Raw genomic sequence first — 18,919 nt, forward strand, 5'->3', positions numbered from 1 at the left:
CAAGGCTTCTTTTATAGGCACTTGGGTGAAGAGGATATGACATCGAAGCTCACTAGTAGGTAGCTGAGTTGTAAGTTTTGTTTCTTTATGATCTCAATGAACTGGAATGAGTTTCTTACATGTGAGTTGATGGATTCAGCATAGGGCTGTAGTTGTTTGGCGAGAAATTTGGCTAGGTTTTGTAGAGGTGAGCCTATGGAGCTGACTATTGGTCTAAGTGGGGTTCCTTCTTTGTGTATCTTGGGGAGACCATAAAGCTTAGGGCATCTGGATGATTTCTCTCTGGGTATGATTCTTTGCTGGATTTCTTCACTGATGGGGGAGGCTTTTATTTTGGATCTGGTGGTTTTTTTCTAGGTAGGTCGTGGGGTCTGTGTTTAGGGGTTTGTATGTGGTGTCTTGGAGTAGGTTGGTTAACTTGGTTTGGTAGTCAGATGTGTTCATAACCACTGTCGCGTTGCCCTTGTCTGCTGGTAGGATTATTATACTGGTGTCTTCTTTCAGGTTAAGTAGTGCAGTTTATTCTTCTTTGGATAAGTTGCTTTTGGGTGGTTTGCTAGTGCAGAGGATGTTGGTGATTTCGAGTCTGATTCTATTAGCATTATCAGGGTTGGTTTTGGTCAGGCTGGTTTCAACACCGCATATGATGGTTTCTGTGGGGATGTGTTTGGGAGCAACAGCAAAGTTGAATCCTTTCAAAAGGACATTGGTTTCGGCTTTGGTGAGGATCTTGTCTGAGATGTTGTGCACTGTTTGTTTCATGTGTGTCTGTGAGGTGGGAGGAGTTGTCTTGAGGGTGGTCTGTGTTTCGGCTCTCCAGACAGCGAGTTGTTTGGATTTGTCCCAAAGTAAGGGGTGAATCTTGTTGCTGAGTCTGAGGTGAAGTGTGAGGAGATCTTTGTTGATTTGGTCTAGGAGGAATCTTTTTGTGTGAAGTTAATTTCTAATTAGGGCCAATTCTGACTCACACCCACACAGAAGATGAGACATGACCATGGACCAGAAGCCATACCGCAGCTGCATCTCTACTCGCTTCAAACACCTCTGACCTATACATGAAGCGAACTGACACCCACCAAGAAGACGCACATGAAATAAACAGTGCACAACATCTCAGACAAGATCCTCACTGAAGCCGAAACCAATGTCCTTTCGAAAGGGGAAATACCTGAACAAAGCTGAATACCATGCATGTAAGTACCCGCGAAAACTTAAGAAAACACACACACACATATATGTTGTGTCTCTGAGGTTTGAGCCTGCTTTGTTAGAGGACGAAGACTTGGACAATGAGGAAGAGGAGGATTTGGAAATGCCTTCCTCCCCAGGACCTTCCTCTTCGGCAATGCCTTCCTCCCTGATTGTGCCTCAGGTGTCGGCAGATAACCGGGAGGGAAGACCTGAGGCTAATCAGGAAAAGGCGGAGGGCGTATCAGAGTCTCTGACTGAGAATCAAGCAGAGGAATGCTGGCTTGATGCGAAGCAACGTCGCAGGCAAAAGTGTGAGCTGTAATGCAGAAAGAAGGGACGAATCAGAGACTGAGCTGAGAGACTGACACGCCCCACAGGGAATAAAAGTGGGCGTGTTTGTTCTGGGAGATTCGTTTGGGACAACATGTTACTTATCCAGAGGAGCTCCGAAGTATTCTGTGACAGCTTGTGTGATTTATATTCCTGCTTTCTTGTCGGACTTGGCAGACAGCGTGTGGGAGTCTGCCAAGAACTTTATTGGCTCAAGGAATTTAACTCTATAATTACTGGGTTTGCTTGCTTGTTTGTATTCAATTGGAATTTGGACTTCTCACCTCTTTCGTACAGGTGAGACATAACACACACATATATATGGTATTCAGCTTTGTTTAAAAAAAAGAGTTTTCCACATGTTTGCTGGTTCATTTGTTGAGAACTGATTCCTTAACTTTTCAGAGTAGCTTCTTTTTGCTGCTCTGATCTCTCTTGTTAATATGTTTCTGGCCTGGTTGTATAGTATTCTGTCACCTTTTCTGTAGGCTTCCTCTTTGGAACGATGTAGCTGCTTAAGTTTAGCTGTGAACCAAGGTTTATTGTTACTATATATTTGCAGGTTCCTTATTGGTACACATAAGTCTTTCCAGAAGTTTTATTTCTTCTGCCAAGAATTGCGGGAGAGACGGGCAGTTGGGGGGGGGGCGTTGTTTGACAATTTCAGAATGGAAAGTGGGCTGAAACCGGAATGAAACCGCAGCTGCCCCGGGGTGTTCTCCGGACATAAGGAAGGCTAGGTTCAAGGTTTGAGCCAAAGGCTCAGCTACCTGCAGCCTTCGTGGGCAGAGATCGACCAGCCAGGTGGACCAGGGATTGGGCTACCTTAACAGATAACAGATAATCAGAGTTGGAAGGGACCTTATAGGCCATCTAGTCCAACCACCTTCCTTCTCTTTGACCAAGCCAGGTGGCGCGGGAGACGGGCACGGATAGTTCGCGCTAGCTCTGGCCAAAGCCCCGAGCGAACACGCTTAAGGCCGCCCAGCCGCCCACCCCGGTCACCCGTAGGAGCGCTGGAGGGCAGAGGGGTCCGTGGGAGGCGAAGGGCATCCTGCTCCCTGCGGCCGGGTGCCTGGGACCAGGCCAAGCGTGGGGGATGATGCTTCTCTCCCTCCCCCGCGTAAGCCCCAAATAGCAACATCTGCCGCAAGCACAAAAAGGCCGAAGGGCAGGAGGAGCCCGGAGACAGGCTGGGCTGGAAGAAAGAAACTGGCTTTAAAGGGAGAAACATCAGCCCAAGGGCGCAGCCCAAGGTCCCTCCGCCTTCTCCTTCAGGCGCCCTCTTGCTTTGAAATCTCTGTTTTCAGGCAGCATTTTACCAACCCGCAGCATCCGATGGGAATATCTTAATATATACCAAACAGCTATGACTCTTACCAAATAACTACGCCGAGATGGATGGCAAACAAACATAATAAATGTATAACTATTAGAAGTCCTGCCCCACAGCCTGAATTCAGTAGTTGATGAAGTTTGGTCCGAAAGTAGTTGATGAAGTTTGGTCCTTAGCATCGTCTCTGAGTTTAATGGCAGCCAACGATCAGCAAGAGGAGCTCAGTCGCGCCCTGCTGTCCGCCCTGCCTCGCCCCCCCACCCCGCGTTTCCCAGCAGGACACAAGCCTCGCCCTTTCCCCCTCTTCAGTCACGGGGAACAGGTCAAAAGCTTTACCACTTGAGCCAAAGAGGATTTTCAGCTGCACAAAGAACCCACCAACCGAAATGCTGAATAAAGCTTGTTTGTACCAGACCAGAGAAAAGCGATCCTAGGGTGCGGGGTGGGATGGGTGGAATCAAAGTTAGGCATCCCTTTAGCTGCAGCACAGTGGTAGGAATTTCCCAGGTGGAGATTCTCAGTCATCCGGGTTATGGCTGCCCCAAAGGCGCATTTCAAGAGGCAATTGGACTTTCTGGGTTTTCTTTGTTTCCCTGCTTATCCAAGAAGCTTCTTCAGCTCTGACTGGATGGTGGCAAAGGGAAAGATTTATCCTCTTTGCAGACAGCTGGTCATTTGCATCCTTTTTAAGAGTCGTTGAGGCCACTTGGAGTTTTGTCTGTGTCCTCAGGGTCTCCTGAGTGGTGCAAATGCAGGGGTGGGATTCTACCGGCTCGGCCCAGTTCTGTAGCTCCAAAGAGCAGCTGACACTGAACCGGTTCTCTCTGAAGATCTTCATTTCTTCGGCTGGGCCCACGGGGGCTCTAGGCTGTCCTTTGTTCTTACCTTAGTTAGAGGGTTATTGCTTACGGAAGTTGTTTGGCAAGTACTGCACATGCACACACAAAGCACACGCTCACCGAACCGGTTGTTATGCCCATAGGATCCCACCCCTGCGCAAATGGGTGTAGAGCCTTCTTGGAACCGTTGAAAGGACCATGTTGTAGACTGGAGACAGATGACGTCTATCCTTCCCCCTTTGAGGAGGGAGGGCTGTTCAGTTAGAAGCTGAGGAAGCTCCTTGGGTGGGAAGTGAAATCAGAAAGTCCAGTTGCCTCTTGAAAAAGCACCTGGGGGGTTCCTGGCCCAGGACCTTTTGGGGACCGGCCACCCTCCCAATCCCCAGGAGCAATGCTTTCTTCCCAGGGTGCCCAAGGAAGAGACATCTTCAGTCGTGCTCCTGGCGTACATGGCTACAGCTCTACTTCTTTCTGCAGCGGGGAAATGTGCCAAGGACGACCCAAGGGAAGCTTGTTGAGAGCATGGGGTGGGGTGGGGGCCTTAAATTCATTTGGACAAGGGAGGGGAGGTCATCAGCTGGTCCCTCCCCTCTTTGCCAAGGGAGGCACCCATCAGGGCATGCCCAAGCCGTCAGAGGGGCAGCCCTGCCCCCTCACCTAGTGCCACAAAGGGGGAGTGCATGGGAGGGGAGGGACATCCACCCCAAAGGGGGGGCGGGGAGCGGTGTGCCACTTGCAATTCCTAGGTGTTGTCAGTGGAGGCTGCCAATCCTTTCTTTGCCAACTGAGCTCCGCAACACCCTCAAGCGGGTAGACAGGCGCCAGAGGAGGGCAAAGGCCGTGGAGATGAACTCGGAGAAAGTCAGAGCACCCAACTGCAGAGGGTCTGAACCTCCCCCAGCCGTGAAGGGGCCATTGGCGCTTTGTCCTGGCAAGGGCTGTGGGGGCATCCTTTGACCCTCCCCCTTGGCATGGGGATCGAGGGGCAGAAGGCCAGCCCCCCTCCCTTGGAGCAGCAGGTGGGTCTCCTCTGGGGGGAGTAGCCTCCAGTGGGGGGGCTGCAAAGGATCAATGATGACGTGGATGAGGCTGCCCCACCCTCAGAACTGGGGAGGGCATCGTAGCTGGGTCAATCCTGGGGGGACGGAGCGGCTCTAGCCCAGCACCCCATCTTTGGCCATTTTCCTCAGAAGCCAAAAGGCTGAGACCAAAGTCCAGAAGGACCTACTAATATAAAAAGTGAGCTGAAACAATAGCAGCTCTAACTGCACATTATTCTAAAATCTGGGGGCGGGGGCGGGGACACATGCTTCCTCCCTCTGAGCAAGCTCTTAAAAGGGCACCGGCCGCAGGGAATAGTGGTCCCAGGGCCAATAAAATCAGAAGCGGCTCCTTGGGAGAACCTTCCTTCAAAGGGCTTAAAAGGGGCAGCAGCACAGCAGGAACTGGGTTTCTAGTTTGTGTTTGTGCAAGATGTTTGTGAGAATACAACCCAAAGCACCCCCTGAACACAGGCATTTGCACTCTGGACCATTGACACTCAGGGGTGAGCCAGGTGTACAAACCACAAGCCCTTGAACCTGGCCTGAGCCTTCCGGCATGGGGACCACCGGTGCCGACTCTAGGTAGGTGGGGCGGCCCCCACCCTCTCCGAGCTCGGAGGGGAGAAGATGGAAACCCTGTGCTGGCGGCAGTATTTTCCACAACTGCTTGCTCTGGTTGCTATTTCGATGATGATGATGATGGTGAATTCTGATTCGTTCTTACTAGGCAACGCTGCCTACATGCTGCCTAGCAGTTCCAGTGGCAGACAAATTTCAGGAAGAAATTGTTAGGAATAACATAGGTTACCTAACGTAGTTTGGGTAAAATAATATATATAAACTATGATAGTAAGTTTAAGTGTGTGTCACTTTAAACTGCAAAGCATGTAATTTTGGGTGCGGTGTTGAACCGCCATAAGAGGGAGCAAGAGAACCTACTGATTGCTGACGATTCCCTGACTGGATTGCATGGATTGATGGTTTGTTAACTGCATGTTTCCCTACTGCTGAGTTGCTGAAGGAAGAGAGGAGTTTTGACTTCTTCATATCTCTACTGCGAGGAGATATATTACTGGACTGATATTTGTAAGTTTACTGACCTCTTTTTCGACACTGGACTTTGCAACTGAATAATCCCTGGATGGACTGAACTAGTGAATGATATATGGACTGTTTGACTATGCTATAACTCTTACTGGAATAAACTATTTAACTAGCACGGTGTATCTGTTTTACTGAGTGTAAGCTACAAAAAAGTCTATCTCACATATTTTGCCTGCCTGCCTGCCTGCCGTGCAGATTCTGCTAGGGTGTACCAAATTAAACAGTGTGAAGGGGCTGCAAAATAGCCATAGCCCTCAGACTTCTATACCGCTTCAGTGCTTTACAGCCCCCTCTAAGCGGTTTGCAGAGTCAGCCTATTGCTGCCAACAATCTGGGCCCTCATTTTACCAGCCTCGGAAGGACAGAAGGACGAGTCAACCTGGATTCAGGTGGAAGGGCCTCAATCAAAGCGAAGCTTCCAAGCCTTGGGCTGCAACACACAGCGGATGCCTCAGAAGACCCTGGAAGGAGCCAATGTCTCCCCCCACTCCTGGGGGCCTGGGCTTCAGTGTGTGTGTCTGTGTGTGTGTGAGAGAGAGAGAGGGGGGGAGGGAGGGAGGGGAGAGGCCACTTCCTTTGAGACATCATCACAGCCTCCTTGCTAACATGGGCATTAGCAATGACGTGTGAACGTGACATCACACATGCTTCTTCCCGGAGAAGAAGAAAGATCCACCCATCGGGGACACAAATGCCAGGAACAGCAAGGCTGCATTGCAGCAAGGCATCTTCCATGGGGGCGGGCGGGCGGGCGGGTGGGAGAATCCCTTTCAAATCGGCCTGGAAAGTTGGCAGGGGTGGGACGGGGTGGGGGAGGACAGGTTGGCTGCAGAGAGCTTTAACTGTGAGAAAGTCTGTTTTACTTTACCTCAGTGTACTTTTACAGGGTTTAAAGGGCAACCTTCCTCCCGGTTTTCTCACCTCCTGTTGAGGCAGCCACATGACCAGCTCACTACCTGCCCCTCTCTAGGAGGGGTAGGCCTGGAGGGTGGGGGGGTGGGGGGGGGGTTTTAATGGAAAGACCACAAGGGAGCCGTGACACCCGTCTGCCCATCCTCGGCTTCCCAAGAGAGCGCCTCCCTCCCTGGCACCTCCTCCCTTGCCAGTCAGATTAATGCCACCCCTCCGCCCTGACCAGGAATACTGTAGGGAAAACCAGTGCAGGATGCCTGGGGGACCCTGGAAAATGAGGTAATAAGGTCCCAAACAGAAACAATAAACAGAGACAGAAAAAGAAGGGACACCTGACGAGACCAGCGGAAAGACCTCTCTGACAAAAAGGACAAAAATAAAAAATGGAAAGAGGGGTTTGTAACAGAACACCAGCAAATAGCCCAAATCTGCAAAGGCCAAGTCAAGAAAGAGCAACAAATGGCAAAAATAAGTTTTTTTCAATATATAAGCACCAAGAGGAAAGTCAAGGAAATGACTGGTCCACCAGTGGGTGAAGATGGCCAGAAGAAGACAGGTAACAAGAAAAAAGCAGAACTGCTTAATTTCTGACTTTCCATCTCTTTTTACACAAAAGGAAAAAAACAACAACAGTCCACTCTACCAAAAGCGGCATCGTGGGAGACAGAACAAGACAGCCAAGGATTTGGCAAGAGAGCGCCTCTCTGCATTTGGCCAGGATTTACATCCCATACATTTTTGAAGGAGCCGGCAGACGCGGTTTCAGAACCCCCGAGAGCCCAGCGGGAACTGCCAGGGGGCTGGAAAAGACCCGGCGTGGCTCCAACCTTCGAAAAAGGTAAAAAGGAAACTACAGGTCGAAAAGCTTGGCGTCAATACCTGCGAAAATCCTGGAAAAGATTCCCTCATCCAGCAGGCAGTTTGTGAGCATCCAGAAAGGAAAAAGTAGCAGGCAAATGCTGTGAACACCACAGACCCGGACTCGGACAAAGTAGACCACAGCCTCCTTCTTGGTGAGATGGAACCACAGGGGACAGGTGGCATCACCCCCCGAGGGATGGTCAGAGGCTGACCGGCCGCCCTCAGCACGTGGGCACCGGGGAGCTGCGCCTACTACATGGAGGGGAGCGGGCAGTGGGGCATTGTCTTAGGCCCAGGACTCTTCAGTACCCCCATAAATAGTTTAGCTGAGGGGACAGAGGGGGAACCCATCCAATTGGCAGAAGACCCTGGTTGGGGGGCACGGCTAACACTTTGCAAGACAGGCTCCACACTCAGAAGCCCCTTGGCAGGTTTGAGCCTTTGGCCCACTCCAAAAAGGCCCGCTTCCGTGGTGAGGAAAGGGAGGCCCTGCACTTATTGGGCAGAGAAAAGCAGCTGCCCAGCACAGGACAGGCAGCTCCTGGCTCAGCCGCAGCAGGGCCTTGTGAGGGAGGGTTCCGTGTGTTGAGGCTGAAGCTCTCAAAAAAGCCCCGAAGGCCCAAGGGCCCAGGGAGCCAGAGGCCTGCAGCGGGACGAGAGCTGCCTGGGCCTGGCTCCAAAGCCAAGGTGCCCCCAACTGCCCCTGGGCCGGGGCCTCCGGCCTGCAGGGGGAAGCACTCTCTCTCCCCCCCCCCCGCTCCCTCTTTCTCTCTGTCATCCAGGCTTTGGAGGGGGGGCTTGCAAGTCTTTGCCCCATTTCAAGGCAAATGCTCGAAGGAAGAGCAGCCTCTGCGTTTTCTTTCCAGCTATGATAAAATGTATTTCAGTTCTAAAAGGATTACATTTCATAAAATCCTACAATCCCAGTGTTCAAACAAGCTCCAGCAGAGGCTCCTCATCATGTCGCAGTGAAGCACACAGGTCCTAAGGGGCACTAGGAAAATGGGGCAGCAGACGTCGGCCGGGGCACAAGGAGGCCCTGCTGGGACAACCGGCTCCGCCCAGGCTCTTCTGCGCGAAAGGGAGGCAGGGCTCTTCAGGGCTGCGGCAAGCCGAGCCAGGCTGCTCCGGAGGCCAGGGCGCCTCACGATGCGCAGGGAGGTGCCGAAGAAGGAGGACCTCAGAAGTCACAGGGCGGCCTCTCGCCAGGAAGGCGTTCTGCGCTGCTGGTCCCAGCCCAGTCCGCCTGCTGCTCAGCTGACTTCGGGCTCGGCCAAACCTGGGAAGGAGGAGACCTGCATCTGAGTGCAATTCCGACTCCCCCGCAACTTGGCCCAGAAAGAAAGGAAGGCCAAGAGGGAAGCTGCCCCCACAGCATTCGGGGGGGTGGGGGGCTCTCCTTGCCATGGGGCCGAAAACTCTTGCAGAGTTAATCCAGGCCAGACCCCAAAGGTGGCCGGGGGTGGGGGAGGAGTCCTCCCTCGCCAGCAGAAGAGCCCTTGGCTGGGGCAGGAGTCTTCCGGCACCCACTAGGTGCACGCACGCACACACCCCCTTCAGGAGCAGGGAGGAAGAGGAAGAAGCAGCCCTCACCTGGACCGGCTGGCTAAGGCCCACAAGGGACCGCAGCGTGTTGCTGTAGTAGCCCAGGAGGAATTCTCCTCCCGCTTTGGGGAGGCCCTCAGCCCCGAGGTAAACCTGCAAGCAAGGAAGCTGCCATCAACTTTCAGCGGCAGCAGAAAAGCCGAAAGCCCCAGGAATTGTCCTTCACCTGCTTGGCCCCGTCCTCGGAGGAAATCTCATTATCCTGCACCCAAACGTACGTGACGTAGTCGTTCGCATGTCGGAAGGACACCTGCCGGGAGAGAGGAGGAGCTACAAGGGGAGCCCAAAGGTGCTCCTGCCCGCACAGGTGGGAGGGAGTGCAGACCCAGACCAACCAGCCGTCCCTTCAGCCACCAGGCCAGACAGGCCCCTGTAAGGAACTGTTCCCTTCCCCCCCGCCCCCGAGCCCATCATCCTCTGGGCAGGTAGGAGCCTCTCCCATCCCTCGGGGGTGGGGTGGGGGTGGGGGGTGTTGGAAACGGGGAGAGGGTTTTTTCCCAGCAGGCATCCGGCTTGCTCCCTTTCTTGCAAGACCGTGTGTGTGTGTGTGTGTGTGTGTGTGTGTGTGTGTGTGTGTGTGTGCGCGTGTTGTAGCCTCTGCTGAGGTGGCTGGGAAAATTACTTCCCTCTGGCCAAAGGCGGCGGCCTCAGGACAGCCCGGCTTCCATGGGCGGCAGAGCAGGGCTGGGTCTCGGCACCAGCCTGAAGCACCCTCCCCTCCACACCCCTGGTGCCAATCACCCTGTAGAGCCCAATCCAGTCCCAGGCACTGCTGGCGAATTCTGGCGCGGTGACGTAGCTGACCGTGGCATCCTGCTCAGCCCTCCAGGTGCCCACCGGGCGCAGCACCACCAGGGGCTCCGTCTGCAGGGGCTGCATCTGCGGGAACAAAGCCACCCCCCGCAAGATGAGAAGGCCAGGGAGTGCCCCACCCCCCACCCGCCCTGGAACCCCCTGGGGCTCTGCTCCTCCTCCCAAGGCACAGCCCCCTTGGCACCCAGCCCGCTTCACACTTGGGGTCAGGCCAAAGCCACAACCTGGGGCTGGACCGGACATTTCAAGTGCTCCTTCGTTTAGCCTTCTGTGGTTTGGGGCTGCAATTCCTCTCTCTGCCTCCCCTTGGGGAAAGGAAGCCCTTCTGGGGAGCCGGACCTGGGGGTGACACTTGTTCCGCTAAGGCAGTTTTAGGGCCGGGGGTTTTCCCTTTGGGCGGGGGCTGCTTCTTGTTGCCACAACCCACAGAGGCCCGTGCGTGCGTGCGTGTGTGTGTGTGTCTCATACCGGCAGGGGAAAGGAGTGACACGCAGCCCTCGGGCCATCCTCAGGGCTTGCCTTCATTCAGGGTTTGTGCCCAGGCAATGCTGGTTTATACAATTCAACATGGCTAAGCAAGCCACAGCTCGGCCCGGAGTGTGCATGGACACGAAGGACGCTGTTCCTAGCTGGAGGCTTCAACGTGGGCCCCTCGGAGGCCCTGCACCAGCCACAAACCCGGTGGCATCGGCTGAGTTAAGGGCAGGCTGTCCTGCTTCGCTTTAGAAGCCAGTGGCAGAAACGCCCAGGGCCGGTGGGAAAGGCTGCCTCAGGGGGCCAGGCTGGGCGGGATCCTTTTGCTGCTGGGGGCCATCGGCCGGAGTCCCAATTTCTCTGGAGAGGAGCAGCTGCCCCTGGGGAGCCAGGATGCTACCTTCAGCTCAAAGGTGCCGGTGACCGGCTTGTGATCGCTGATGTTGTAGTCCATGTGGCTGGTGTAGCTGCCCAGGGAGAGGGAAACTCCTCCCTCCCCCGGAGCCTCCTCTGCCTTGGAGCACGAAGGGAGACACTTCACTCTCCAGAGGATCCGGTCAGTCCAAGCAGGCTTCCGTCTCTTCTCACTGCAGAAGCAAAGGAAGTGTGTGTGTGTGTGTGTGTGTGTCAAGGACAGGGACCAGCTGGCTCCCCAGGGCAGCCCGAGGGGCCATGCCCCCCACCCTGAGCAGAAGGGGAAGCCGGGCTGGGGGCTCAAGCCATTTTGCTGCATTCAGGGGCTAAACCTGGGCAGCTTTTTATCCGAAGCCGCTCCCCGCTCCCTCCAGGCATAAAAGCCCCCCTTTGCACCCCCCCACAAACAGCTCAGAAGCCCTCTGGCCACAATTGTGGCAGCTGCAGTTCTGGCTCGTCTTTTCAGCTGGTTGGTGCTCGGGTGACCGAGAGCTCCTGGTTGAGCACCTTGGGCTGGACCCGTTGTGAGCGTGCACGATGGGCCCCCGTGTTAACTCTTTGGGTCGTCAGCAGCTGCCGCTGCCGCTGCCGCCTTAAGGGCCTCCCAGGTGCTGCTTTTGGCAGCTGCTCTGGGTTCCTCCCAGCGGTTCTGCCTTTGTCTCCAGGGGATCTACCTGCACAGCCCCTAGAGAGCGAGGGGAGGGCCGCGGCTGCCCCCTGTGTGCCTCAGGAGGGTCAGAAGCCAATTCGCATGCCAGGATCATCACCCCCCCCAGCAGCCCCCGAACTGGAAGATGAGGCTGTGTGAAAGTCAGCAGACTCCAGTGGCCCAAAGGCCGAAGTCTCCCTAAACTCCCCCCACCTGGAGGGTCCTCAGTTACACCCGGGCAGTGCCTCCTCGGCTCTGCAAATAGAGAGAAGGGCAGAGGGACAGCCAGGCTCTGCCAGCCAAGACACCCCCTCCACCCTTCCTGCTCCTGCCCGGACCACTGGGGAGCCCCGGTGATTTCTGTGGTCAGCGCAACAGCCCCACCTTAGTCCGAAGCCCCCCGCAGACATTACCTGGTGTCGTACTCATCCGAGTGGAGGTCAAACTTGTAGGTGGGCTTAAACTTCAGGGGGCCCTCCAGGAACTCCCGGAGGAAGAACGCCTTCTTCCTGGCCATGTTTAACTGGGAAGGGGAAGCCAAGTTCATTGCTGCGCTTCCTCCTGGGAGCCCCGGCAAGGAGCCCCCCTCCCCCTCCCCCGCCAGGAGGGAGGGAGGGAGAGAGAGACAGCCTGGCCCGCAGCTGCCCCATCCGAAAAGGAAGAAATGTGGGGGGGAGACACCAGGTGGGGCTTGGCCAGGCAGGATCAGGAAGCAAGACGAGCCGCTCCATTCGAAGGCCGAGGGGTCTGGGAATCCCAAGGGGAGAGAGGGCAGGCTGGGGGGCGGGGAGGTACGACGACAGGCAGTACCTGGTCCTTCTCCCAGAGAAGGTTGAAGCGGCTGCTGCTGATCGATTCTCGGATAAAGTGCAGCCCGTAGTCCTCGATCCGGAAGTTCAGATCACCAAACCAGAAGAGGAGCCTGAAAGGGTGCAGAGAGCAGCGGGGAAGGGACAGCCCCTCTACGCCCTCCTTGGCTTCTGCCAAAAGCAACCGACCCCCCGCCGCTCGCTCCTTCCTTCCTTCCTTCCTTCCTTCCTTCCTTCCTTCCTTCCTTCCTTCCTTCCTTCCTTCCTTCGCCAGGGCATGATTTCATCTAAGCAGGCTGCCAGAGCCACGAGCCCCCCTGGGCACCAGCCCTTCCAAAAGGCTTGCGGGGCTTTCAGCAGGGCAGCCCCCTCCCCGGGCCTCCCCTCCTTCGCTCAGGCAGGCAGCCCCCATTCACCCCACCGAGGACAACACCCTCCTTGCGTTTCTGTGCAGCGGCGCCCTCCCCCGGGAGAGCCAGGAGTGATCTCCAAGCCAGCAGACCAAGCCCTCCTGGTGCCAGCAATGCTATGGGGAGCCTCGGATTTGGCTAGAACTATTTGGAAACTGTTCTGAGTCGGCTTAGGGCTGAAATGCAGATTAAAAAGGGTCCCTGGGATAACAGGGACCACATTGCATAAAGCGACTTGTTCCCTTCCTTTGAACCTCCGCAGCTGACGGCTACCTGAGGGCGGCTCTGGAGGGCAACCAAGTGGCAGCGAAGGCAGATGCCCTCCCTCCCTGGACTCTCCTTTCTAACCCTCCCCCATTTCTCTCCTTCTTCTGTGCCAGCCCCTCTTCCCTCCCCCCAGCCACCCCTGCTGTTCCTTGGTATCGCCCCAGGGGGGCCGGGGGGGGGGCGCACCATCCGCAAAGAAGAGCAGCCGAGCAGCCGCAGGGCCCCCTGGGGAGGCCACTCACTCGTGGTCCAGGGCGGAAGGGAACTTCTTCTCTTCGAAGTGCTGCATCTCCAGGATGTGTTCAAAGTCATCCAGGCGCTGCTTGGCGTTCTCCTGGTGAGCCGGCAGGTGGCAGTTCAGGAAACAGACCGAGTGGCCGTAGAGAGACAGGCGGATGGAGACCCCTCCCTTGTTGCCCTACGAGACAAGAAACGGTGGCTGCCTCCGCACTCCCGGGCTCCGTGGGGCGCACGAGGGGCACAGTTTTTGACACTCTGCCAGGCTGAAGCCCTGCCTTCAGGATGGACAAACTCACAAAGAACTAAACTGCAAAATACAGGCAGCCCTCAATTTGCAGCCATTCGTGTAACGACCTTCAAATTTTGCACTGAAAAAAGTGACTTAGAAGCAGTTCCCACGCTTGTTGTGGCCACTGCAGCATCTGCACAAAGTGAACCAATCTGGGGAGCTTGGCAACTAGCATGTCCTTAGGATGGCTGCTGCATCCCCGCCAAAGGGAAGGCCAGAGTCTCGCTTAATGACCCCAGCAATGCAAGGGCAGCAATTTTAACAACCATAGTAAAAAGACCAGGAAAGGGGGCGCAATTCGCTTAACAACTGCCTTGCCTAGCAATGGAAACGTTTGGGCTTCACTGTAGTCGTAAGTCGAGGACTACCTGTACAGCAGGAGCAAGGGTGCGACCCTTAGATTGCCGTGGCGTTTCTTCATCCCTTTGTTGGCAGTCGCCCTGTGGCCAAGAATCTGGATTCAAGCATCCGGTTGAGCTACGCCGCCTTTGCCGGGTGTCTCAGGGGGGCTCCAGCAGGAGATGCTCCCCAACACCCGTGAGGGCCACCAGGAAGCGGGGGCTTCTCCTGGCTGCCCAGCAGGGGCAAGGCTGGCCCGGTCTCTGAATGCCCGCTTCAGCCAATTTCACAAGCTTCTGCTTTTACGTTTCACATCGTTTGTGTTGGAATGACTTGCTTTGGTGCCTCGAAGCAGGAAACACGTATTTTCAAGCAATAAACCCCCCTACCTGAGGATCTCCATTGCTACTGATTTTACTGGGGCTGGAAAGCTGTCAGGGAGTCATTAGCCAGCTTTGCAGGTTTTCCTTTTGCAATTAGCACTGCAAATTAAATACCGCTTATTGCATATTAGTTCTTATCGGGGTGTGAAGTTTGCCACTTTGCCTGCCTCCATTAGAAAGATGGAAACATACAAAAAACATTTAGGCAAAAAACGAAGGCATGCGTGGATGCGTGAGTGGACGCTTGGCCACAGCGGAATTCGGCCTTCCTGTATTTCCTGCATCTACCGTACCTGCAACTTTAACCGACTGGAGGCCCGGCAAGGTCCCTGTGAAGCAGCTCACCCAGTAGCCGTGCAGGCCGGTGCGGGTAAACTGGCTCCGCACACTCCGGATGAAGGGCAGGTGGGCTTGCTTGGCGAAGAGGATGAGGACGATGCCCTGCATGCGGATGGAAGACACCTGAGAGCGGAGGAGAAGCAGCCCTGAGCCATGGAGACGGTGCCACTTGCCACCCTCGGCTGGCAGCGAATGCCCAAGGCTGGTGGTGATGCCCAGAGATTACAATGGTGGGGGCGGGGGGGACAAGCCCTTCACCCTCCAGCTTTGTGGCAAAAGCACCCCGAGAGCCGGGATCTGGCTCGGGACCCCTCAGGCCTCCGGGGCAGGACGGGCTGTGGATTCAAAGCCCCCAGTTGGGGCTACACCCCGGGGAGCATTTCAGACTAGGGACCCAGGGCGCCCGCCGGCTCTGCCCTCCAGCAGCCCGCCCGAGCCCCTCGGAGGCCCCCCGGTCCAGCGGCGGCTCCCTTTCTCGGGCACGAGGGGCGCCCCGGGGCCCTCCCGGAGCCTCCAAGCAGCCCGGGGGCCCCTCCGCTTACCCGGACGTAGCCCAGCGGGGCGAGCGCGGTCGTCAGCGCGGCCGTCCAGGGGTCCTCGAAAGCCAGGTCGGAGAGGAAGCTCAGGATCCGCGAGTTCACCTCCTGTAAGCTGAGCAGCGGAGGCGCCGGTGAGGCACCCGCCCGGCCGGGCCAGGCGACACCCGAAGCGCTGCCGCCGCAAACCGTCCGGGGGAAGCAGAGCCACCGGCCAGATCTCGCCGCCGCCGCCACTTCCCGGGGCCGGGGGAGGGCGGGCAACCGCTGGGCTCGCGGGGCGGCGCACCCACCCGATGGCGTAGAGGTCCACGGGCGGCTCCGGGGCGCCGAGGCGAAGCAGGGCGGCCACCTCCCCGGGGGGCTGCGCGGTGCCCACGTTCCAGGTGACCAGGTGCAGCCTGCGGGGGAGGGGGAGAGAGAAGAGGGTGTCAGCCCGGCGGCGGAGGGACCCGGCGGGGCAGGCCGGTGGAGGGGTGGGGGGCAAAGCTCCTCACCGGAGCCGCTGCGCCGCCGCCTCCATCTCCTCCGAGGCGGGGAAACCAGGATGAGAGCGGCGGCCAGCGCCGGCCCAGCTCCTCGCCCGCGCACGACGTCACCCGCGCCCATTGGTTGCCGCGGCGCAGGCGCAATTTGCCCGGGTCCCGCCTCCGCCGCCGGCCTCTCGCGCCCCGCCCGCCCGCCCGCCCGGGGAGCTTGCCGCATGCGCAAGGCGGCCCCGGGAGGCAGGTGAGGCGCCGCTTCCGCCTTGAGAAGGGCCGCGGTGCCCGGTGGCCTCTCGGGCCGGGAAGAGGCCGGAACCCACGAAAGGCGGGGCCTGAGTCGAGCCGGGATGGCGGGGGGAAGGTTTCCCGCGGATGGTCCGGCGCCTCTTCCTGAGGAACCCGGTTTGGGCCTCCCACCCGCCGGTTCTGTCGGTCCGAGACCCCGGCCTCCCTCCCCTGCCAAGGGGTGATGCCTGGTGGCTCCGTGCGCGGCCCCGCCGCCAACCCCTGCACGGGCAGTCCTCGCTTCCCGACCGTGCATCGTCCAGTGACCGGGGAAAGCGTCCCCTCGGCGGTCCTTCTAATCCTCCGCGCCGGCCGCCCCCCGCAGAGCAGGCGGGAGAGCAAGAGATCGCAAGGCTTCCTCCTCCCCCGCAGCGTCCCCCGACTGGTCCCGGTCCGCGGCCTGGGAGGGACAACCGGCCCGTGCAAGCGAAGCGTCGTCTGTGCAGCTCCTCAGTCTGGAACCCATATTGGGTATCTGATATTAGCGCAGTTGAGAAAGTCCAGAAATATCTCACAAGAAGAGTTTTCCACTCCTCTACTCGTTGCAGAATACCTTATGCCACCAGAGTTGAAATTCTAGACCTAGAAAACCCAGAACTACGCCGCCTTCGGTCCGATCTAAGTATAGTGTATAAAATCATACATTGCAATGTCCTACCTGTCAATGAATACTTCAGCTTCAACCATAACAATACAAGAGCAAACAATAGATACAAACTCAAGGTTAACCGCACAAAACTTGATTGCAGGAAATACGACTTCAGCAACAGAGTGGTCAATGTCTGGAATACTCTACCTGACTCTGTGGTTTCTTCCCCAAACCCCCAAAACTTTTACCCTTAAACTTTCTACTATTGACCTCATCCCTTTCCTAAGAGGTCTGTAGGGGGCGTGCATAAGCGCACCAATGTGCCTACCATCCCTGTCCTATTGCTTCTTTTATTTATTTTTATATGTATCCATGTATTCATAACTATGTTTTTACTTATACCTATTATCTTGTAAGCAATTGACAAACCAAATAAAATGAAAATAAAATAAATAAAACGGAGCTTGGGGGGCATCAGGGGCCAATCCTCTGCTATCTCCAGGGCAGTCCCCTGGGCCTTGAGTTTGATACCCCTGGTGTATAGGATCCCAGCCTCCACTCTCTGCTCTGTATTTCATCACCATAATAGAAACAAAGACTTTGAGACTAGAAAGAATGCATAGCAAGATGATTAGGAGCCAGTTGGAGGCCACAGAACAGATTTGAGTATGTCCAGCTTAATGAAAAGGACTAGGGGCAACATAGCATTTTCCAATATTTCAGGGGCTACCCAGAAAAAGACGGGGTCAACCTATCCTCCAGGATGCCTGAAGGTGGACAAGAAACAACAGATGGAAGCTAATGAGGAGAAAGGCAACCTAGAACTAAGGAGAAATTTCCTGACAGTGAGAACAATCAACTTTTTAGTTCTGCATTTAACACAATTTTTCCACATAAGACTAGTGTCTAAACTTCTGGACCTTGGACTTTCTTATTCAATCAGCCTTTGGATTATGGATTTCCTGTCTGGCCACTCACAGAGGGTCAGATTAGGTAATCATACCTCTTGAGTCCCTTACTCTATACTGTGCATGACTGCATTCCAACTCACGCTAGTTAATACTACTGCTAAATTTGCAGATGATACAACAGTGGTGGGACTTATCTCCGGGGAGGTGGGGGGATGAGTCTGCCTACCAAGATGAAGTGGACCAATGGTTGCATTTGTGGTGCGGAGACAATAACTTGGTCCTCAACATCAATAAGACCAAGGAGTTTATAGTGGATTATAGAAGGAACAGATCAGACATCCAGCCCTTGCTTATCAATGAAAACCGAGTAGAGCGAGTGGACAGTTTTAAGTTTCTGGGTGTTACCCTAAAAGAGGACCTGACCTGGGAGGCTCACATTGCAGCCCTGGTCAAAAGGGCCCAGCAGAGATTAGACTACCTGAGACTTCTCAGAAAACAACTGAATGAAAAACTGCTGGGGACCTTCTACCGCTGCACCATAGAGAGCATATTAACTTCCTGCACACCTGTGTAGGGTTTGCCAGTTGCACAGGGGCTGATAGGATGTCACTCCTGAGGGTTAATGTCATTGCTCAGAGGATCCTCAGTTGCCCTCTCCCCTCTTTGGAAGAGCTTTATAGCTCCCGCTGCCTTAAGAAAGTTCAAAACATTCTCAATGATCCATCTCATCCTGGGAATCCTTTTTTTGGACTATTACCATCTGGCAGGTGGTACAGAATAATAAAAACAGGGACAAATAGGCTGAAAAACAGCTTCTATCCCAGGGCAGTAACTCTATTGAATTCTGCCACATAGTGCAGTGTTGGTGTGTCAGAGGTTTTCAGTTCAATGTGTGAAGGGTGAAGGATGAAGGATGTGTGTTTGTGTGTATTTCCATGGTCATGATGTGCACTGAAGATGGTGTTTGATTTCGTTGTACGAGGTGCAATGACAAAGTAAACTAAACTAAACTAAACTAAACTAAACTAAACTTGCTTGCAGAAGTTGTGCCCCAACACTGGAGGCTTTTAAGAGATTGGGCAACCATTTGTCTGAAATAGAATAGGATCTGCTTGACCAGGGCATGGACTAGAAGGCCTCCAAGGTTTCTTCCAACTCATTATTCTGATGTATAGATGAATAAGCACCTCCCTTGAAATCTCTCCAATTCCTCTGCTCTGCAGTGGGGAAGAGGGGGTCAGGCAAAGGAGAGATTTCCTATAGAAATTACTTGCTCCTCATTCTGCAAAACAGAGAATGGAGCTTCCAGGACGACCAAGGCGGCTCCCCAAAGGAGGGGAGTAGCTAGGAGGCCTTCCAAAGTTGTGGAATTTACTAGTCTTGTCTCCTTCCAGCAGGAAAGCACGGTTGTAGTCACGGGATTTCCCACTTTGCAGCTGTTTCATTAAGGGGCAGAACTGCCACAC

The 18,919-nt window shown here is 55.3% G+C and overlaps 1 protein-coding gene across 1 annotated transcript; it reads right to left on the reverse strand.

Annotated features, from left to right (window-relative positions):
- Positions 1-8,470: 8,470 nt before the first annotated feature.
- INPP5K (inositol polyphosphate-5-phosphatase K) lies at positions 8,471-15,790 on the reverse strand. Its single transcript, XM_026721150.2, has 12 exons — positions 15,681-15,790; positions 15,477-15,584; positions 15,190-15,298; positions 14,654-14,770; positions 13,300-13,475; positions 12,382-12,493; positions 11,985-12,094; positions 10,909-11,095; positions 9,963-10,100; positions 9,388-9,471; positions 9,210-9,314; positions 8,471-8,895 (listed from the first exon to the last, which is right to left on the reverse strand). The coding sequence occupies exons 1-12, from the start codon at positions 15,704-15,706 to the stop codon at positions 8,797-8,799; spliced, it is 1,371 nt and encodes a 456-aa protein (XP_026576935.1). The 5' UTR covers positions 15,707-15,790; the 3' UTR covers positions 8,471-8,796.
- Between the last annotated feature and the right edge of the window lie 3,129 nt (positions 15,791-18,919).

Source organism: Pseudonaja textilis, chromosome 1 (assembly GCF_049901715.1).
Source record: "Pseudonaja textilis isolate UNSWEBS1 chromosome 1, rPseTex1.2, whole genome shotgun sequence".
NCBI lineage: Eukaryota > Metazoa > Chordata > Lepidosauria > Squamata > Elapidae > Pseudonaja > Pseudonaja textilis.

Coding starts and splice junctions, on each gene's coding strand:
- INPP5K (XM_026721150.2), bottom strand. CDS start 15,706: ATGGAGGCGGCGGCGCAGCGGCTCCG. Junction 15,585..15,680: donor GCGGCGGCGCAGCGGCTCCG/GTGAGGAGCTTT, acceptor CCTCCCCCGCAG/GCTGCACCTGGTCACCTGGA. Junction 8,896..9,209: donor GCCTTAGCCAGCCGGTCCAG/GTGAGGGCTGCT, acceptor CCTCCTTCCCAG/GTTTGGCCGAGCCCGAAGTC.